This window comes from Etheostoma spectabile, chromosome 18, assembly GCF_008692095.1.
Source record: "Etheostoma spectabile isolate EspeVRDwgs_2016 chromosome 18, UIUC_Espe_1.0, whole genome shotgun sequence".
NCBI lineage: Eukaryota > Metazoa > Chordata > Actinopteri > Perciformes > Percidae > Etheostoma > Etheostoma spectabile.
In genome coordinates, this window is record NC_045750.1 from 13,415,211 (window position 1) to 13,421,821 (window position 6,611).

General features: G+C 39.5%; 1 protein-coding gene across 1 annotated transcript in view; it reads right to left on the reverse strand.

Moving 5' to 3' along the window:
* chrna2b (cholinergic receptor, nicotinic, alpha 2b (neuronal)) overlaps window positions 1-4,587 on the reverse strand; it is a 10,133-nt gene extending 5,546 nt beyond the window's left edge. The window contains exon 1 of the mRNA XM_032542911.1: window positions 3,810-4,587. Coding sequence (XP_032398802.1) covers window positions 3,810-3,879 — 70 coding nt within the window. The 5' untranslated portion in view covers window positions 3,880-4,587. The remainder of the gene's footprint in view (window positions 1-3,809) is intronic.
* Window positions 4,588-6,611: the final 2,024 nt, after the last annotated feature.

Genomic DNA, 6,611 nt, shown 5'->3' on the forward strand with positions numbered 1-6,611 from the left:
AGTATATAGGGATCATATCTATGTTCTCTCACCCTTGTCTCCTCTAATCCTTACTTGACAAACACTAGTTAATCAGCCTGGCATCATATTGGCTTTTGGGGGTGAAGATGAGTGTTGTGAACATCTCATGTTTCAGCATAGATGCCTGCTCTAAACAGCTAAAACCTTTCTTGGTAAAGTCTTATTGACTTTTCCACATCTCAGCAAATCTTTTGATCTCATGATCTGAGCCCCCCATGTGGCTCGTCTGCTAAAAGCTCTCGAGGTGAGCAGGTGGAGACTGGGGCAACACCGATTCAGCTGCAACCTCTTCTTATCTATCTAATGTTATTTGTATCCATGTGTTGCTTCACATTGGGGGGTTGGCTTAATTAAACAGATTTTCAATATGAAGTCTAGACGGATTTGCGTACAAGCTCAGACTGACTCAGTGTATTTTATTTTTTCATTTTCTGCTGAATGAATAGCATGGAAATAAACAGCAAATCTCGCCCCTTGGGGATTACCGCTTCCGCCTTCATCAATGTAGTCAGAGTCAATTACACACATCATTGCGTGCTTGTGTTAAGTGGAGGTGAGCTAATTTCTCACGAGTGAAGGGTGTTTATTGTCAAACTGTCTGTCACTCTGTGTTACAGCTGATGCATGAAACAATTAACTTAGTTTTCACTTTAACCAGAGGGTGCTGACATTAGCACGTTAGCATTTGTGTATACAGTATACTGACTGATACTGAGTTTTGCAACTTATATTGGATATTTAAGAGTTAAAAAATAAATCAGATAATCATATAGGGCCATTCATTGTAATTAATGTACAAGATAGGTACACCTTACATTTCACTAAACTAAGTAATGGTTTCCCTGTTCATAAACTACCCCAAACATATTAATGATTTTACTGTAATGGAATTTCTTATCCCCTATAGACCGACTCGCAATACCATGGATAACTGCAATAAGCCAATATCTGCCAATTTATGGGTCCGGCTTTAGTGTGGAGTATGTTTGAACCTGCATTAGTCGTTCATTTTCCTCTTCGTAATCATATTTTTACTACTGTTTAATGTACAGTAGAACTTATCTTATGACCAAATATATCATGGCAGCTTCTCTCTAGAGATGTATAAAAGGAAATGTTGAAGTACAGGAAGGCATCACAACCAACAAAGCCAAACCTCAAGAATCAATAAATATATATATAAATATATTAATCTCTGTTTTACATTGTAAGGGTGTAATGCAACTGAATAAAGTGTGCTTCCATCAAAGATCCTAAAATGAGACCTTGGGCCACCTGAATTTGCAAAGGCCACAACATTACCTGACCATGGGTAAGTTGTAGTTCTGACGACCACGTTGACAACCCATAACTGTAGGAAAGTCCATTGGAGGATACCCACATGAGGGGCTTAAATGTTGCATGGAGATGCCCTGAAGGATGTGTGCAAATCTGTTGAAATGATTAATTGCCTATGCTAATTCCTTGGCTTGAGGGTCTTTAACAGTGAAAGAATGGACAAAAATGCAGATGCAGTCTTACAAATGGGGTTTGTAATGTGAAGTGGCAATTTAGGCAAAACATAATTATTTTAGCAATAGGTTTGAGAAAAGAAAGAAAAAGGGGGCTTTGGTAAATAGTGGGAATTTAGAGTTAATTTGCCCATGGCGCACTGGGGCGCATCTTCTGCCATCATGAACTAATTTCATTCTGGCAAAACAAGCATGCACCAGAGACTTTCTTATCTGCTCTCTTGACAGTCAGGGCGGTGCACGTTCATCTCTCCGTGCATCTGGGAAGAACCAGGTGTGGGGCTTACAAAAAAAGGTGGCATAGATCAAAGGCTCCTGCCTGCGGAGACTTGAAATGAGATGACACCTCCAACATCCAGCACACTGAGCCGTGCATTTTGGACCATAGCCAAGCCCCCTGGCGAGATGTATGAAACACTGACCAGTTTAGATGATCGAGTCAGCAGCTTCCCAAGCCAGAGGCGCTCTTGTGAAATGAGGCTGTCAAATTATCTAAGAGTGAAAAGTTTACTAAAAAAAGCAATACGCAACAATTTTTCATGAGTTGACTAAAATTGCTGGATTCGAGTCAGAAAGCTGAACTCTGTCAGTGACAATATGAGATGCAGATTGGCAGAGAGCAAGCACCTGCACATGTGATTGATGTAGCATGTCAATATGTAGGACAGAGGGGGACAAAAACTCACGTACGCCACAAGAAAACATACGTTATCTTAAACCTTTTTGCTAGTTTGTGCATACAATGAGAACCCATGAATGCCCCTGCAGAAGCTCCTGAATTGATAAATAAAGCTGCCCTGAGTTCCACTGTCAAGCTTGATGAATTTAAAGGTCCCATGGCATGAAAATTTCACTTTATGAGAATATGAGTTCCCCCAAGCCTGCCTATTTCCCCCCAGTGGCTAGAAATCGTGATATGTGTAAACCGAGTCCTGGGTATCCTGCTCTGCCTTTGAGAAAATGAAATCTTAGATGGGCCGATCTGGAATCCTTGCCTCTTATGAACTCATAAGGGGCAAGGTTACCTCCCCTTTCTCTGCTTTGCTCACCCAGAGAAGTTGGCCCACCCATGAGAGAGAAACATCATGGCTTTCAAATGAGCAAGGTAGCAAGTTGGTCAAGGCCACATCCCCCAGCCTCCACCTAGCCCGCCCTCTCTCCTCCTCAAAAGCTTACTTACAAATGGCACATTCTAAGGAAAGCTCATTGTTGGACTGGCTCTAGTGGCTGTAATTCTGCACCAAGGCTGAGTTTTGTGAAAGAGACTTCAGATATGGTATTAAGGGACAACTAAGGTCTATGTAAAAACATCCAAAGAGCACCATGTCATGGGAACTTTAACAAGTTAAACTGAATTTAAGTTTTATTATCTTAGACACAGATATGTCCATAAAAAGGTCTTGAAAATAGGGCACAATGGATACGTCAGTGAGGATTAAAGTTGCAACTCAACTTAAAAATAATTATTACATTAATAATTACAGTGAAACCTGCTCTAAATTCTGACTACAAACATGCATATTTGTCTTGTCTAATGCGGTTTTTGAAAAGAAAAAAAATCTGTGACCATTAACAGTCACTGAAAATATTGTGTAGAATATTTTCTCACACTCTGTGGATTTGTACAATTTTTGTTAAGTTCTCTGTTACAACTTCTACATTTTCATGGTTAAGGATACCCAATGCTCAGATGGTAACAGAGAAGCTAGCTAGTTCCTTCATCTTTTGTGTACTGCTAACAGCTTTGTTTTACGATTTATTAACACTAAAAGTGCTGCAGAAGTAAAATATGGAGGCCTCCCTAAATCTACATGCAGTGGTGAAACTGGTCTCCTCCAGAATTAATTTCTGGTTATCACAAAAACAAATAAAAGAATGTAAGAAATACACACCGGAGGTCGCACGAGCTGAAATACGTAACTTGAGTAGGCTTTAGCTTTAGCAGACTGGCGCGAAGCGATGATTGAACTAATTTCAGAAAAGCATTGTGGGAGTTTTTGGTAAAAGTGCGCAGGTGTTGAGATTGAAAGGTATAACGTCTGGCGTTAAGAGACTACGTTAAGGTAATTCGAAGTGTATCACTATCGTGCAAATAATGTTTAGTAGCCTTTTGACTGTCAAAGTTAGCGTATAGTTGTGGTAAAATGTCGGCTAAAACATGACATTTTGCTTTTTCAAGTGGGTCCACGCTGTTTGGACAACATTTTCATGTGTAGCTACTTCTCCGTTAGTGGAAGGCACGTTGAGGTCACGATAAAATGTTTAAAAAGTGCTTACCTGACTGACACAAGAGTAGCGAGCAGAGAATAGCCGTCCTCACAGAGAACAGGTGGTTGTTTTGTCCCATTTTCGACTCTGCTTAAAATAAGTCCAACTTCACTGGAGAGCGCGTAAGTGTTTACGTCCGCTGTCAAAACGTTACCTTGAAATCGTGATTTGTGAGCAAAATCTGTCATCTTCGCAGTTGGGAGTCATATCAGGACAACTTCACCGTACTGTAGGCTATAGCCCGTTTTCATCTGTGGGCAGGGACGATACTCTGTATGAATAACTTTACTGTCTTTTCCCTACAACTCTGCAACAATGTGTATGTGTGTCACCCTTCACACTTTAGCCCTCCTTAGACTGAATGAGAGCGAGTTAATGCAACTCTTGTTTCCGCGCTCCAAAAGCCTGTCCGCGCTCTGAGTCCGTGAGCCATCCGGTGCAGAAACGGGGCAGCGGCACTCTAACACCGTACCTTACCTCTGGTGTATTTGCAGAAGTGCCAGTTCAATACTGCCTTTACAAATCAGGTATCAGGAAATTAATTTGTCCAGTTTGCTGCTGTGTATATATTATCCAAACACATTCCACCCTTTTACGCACGGTGCCAATCATTTACGCGTCTTTCCTTTTCTAATCTAAGACTTCGGTAACCATTTACAATGTTAAATTAGCTCTATTCCATGATTAGAAGCATTTTTAACGACCACTTTGGTCTATTAGGTCCACAAAACCGCATCATCCACTGTGAGAAGACCGGATACATCTGAGTACTTCGCGTATTTCATCTGGTACCTTTAACAGTCCCTCCTCCTTTCTCTCTCCTGCTCACTCTTACACACGCACACATACACGCACAGGATTCACCGTTAAAGTGGTAACTTGTATGTATGGAAAATGATAGACCAATAACTCCAATTACTAACCCCTTTCGCTCCAAAAGAGTAAAGACCAATCGTTTATTTGTTTTGCAGGACATTTAAAGCATGTGTTAATGAGTGACACATGCAACTGAAACAATCGTGTGATATGTCTATAGGAGACAGCTAGAGGGCAGACTACGTGAGTGAATATGTCTTGTGACGTTTTGGTCCCCCTGAAATATTGATATGAATAGAAGATGTGCAAGCATGGCAATGAACACATTCAGAAAACAACACTGGCTGATCTATTGTTTGTTGCGGTTTACTGGATAAAGCATACTTTATATTACACATTGTACATATTCATTTTAAAATATATTTAATGATTTCAAACATGAAAGCATTCTTTCTCACAAGTCCTGGCAGGGTCAAAGAGAGAATAGCACAGTGGTGCCGTTACACAACAAAAGCCTGTAGTTTTTCTTTACTGATCCTAAAGTTTACATTCTGTGTGAAATCTCAAACATTCATTTTCACATTGTGCAGATTCAGAGGTGCTATGTTTTAAGAGTGTTATCTCTTCTTTTATGGTGTGTGCTCCTGCTTTATTCTTTCTAATCTCAGGAATTGTCTAAAAGTGCTCATATTATGCTTTCCCCCTTTCTGTATTGTGTAATATAGCCTTTCTTTTTGTGCATGTCATAGGTTTACAAAGTGAAAAAGCCCAACGTCTATCCTAACGGGACTTACCAGAGAAATCACAAACTGCTTCAAACAGCTCTATTGCAGTCCAGCTTTTACTTTCATGACAAACGTGCGTCACTTTGTAACACTCTGTAGCTAAAACAGAGAGCTCAACACACAGGGTGAAAAGAGAAGCTGCAGCAATGTGCAGTACAACACAAATATATATATTTTTTTAAATAAACCACATAAACATCTTCTGCTACAACCTCTAAATAAAATTATGAACCTCAAAATTAACATAATATGAGCACTTCAAACAATATCTTGTTCCTCATACACAGATTATTGCATAGTTGTTTTTTCCAAATGAGAGAAATCAATGGTCTGTATTGCAGACCCAGTTGCAGTTGTCTTCCCGTTTTTTTGTTTCAAAAATAAAAATGTCAGTTGGAACACACTATTTATCCTAAACATATCCTGGCCTCCATCCTCACCCTGGAACCAGATGGCTGATCCTTAGCTTCCTCTTGACAAGACTAACGAAGCCATTATGTTTGGTCTCTGAAGGCCAATTTAGTTTGATCCATTAACACGTAACTTGGCTTAAACCTGCACCACACACTGTGCATGATTTGACCTTACCCAATTCCACGAATAATGCCTGAATGGAAAATAATATTTTATTTTATGGGGTTGAGTTATGGGGTTATAACTTAGGTGAAAGGGTTAGGGTTAGACAATGATGTTTTGCTTTGTTCTCTTAACTTCCCTGTCATCTTTTAACAACGTTGATTTCTACAGTGGATATAATGGCAGTCCTTTTCACATTTTGTATCTTAGGGCCAGTTGTTCAAAGGTAAACTAATCGGATTTTGGTTATCGGATTGGATCAAATCTTGAAAATGGGTTGTTCAAAGGGATTGAAGGAATCTGAAATCAGATTAGATCACGGAATCCAATCCTAGTTTTAATCTGGATCAAACCTTCAGTTTGGGTTGTTCAAAACTTGTCAGTAGGATTTGGATAACTTTGATCCAAAAAAAACAGGATTATCCTGATCCCAACAGGGGGTAGGATTTCAAGGTGGATTCCAACACGAAAACTTAGTAAAACTTTAAATTGGTCAAATAATACATTTAAATTTGTATTTGTCAATGTATATTAGTTTTTTATTTGTAATGGCTCAGATGAGGGGTCATAATTATGAATGGAAGTGGGAGTTATTTTTGTGTTTTGTCTCAAAATAAAAACTTGGAGTGACCCC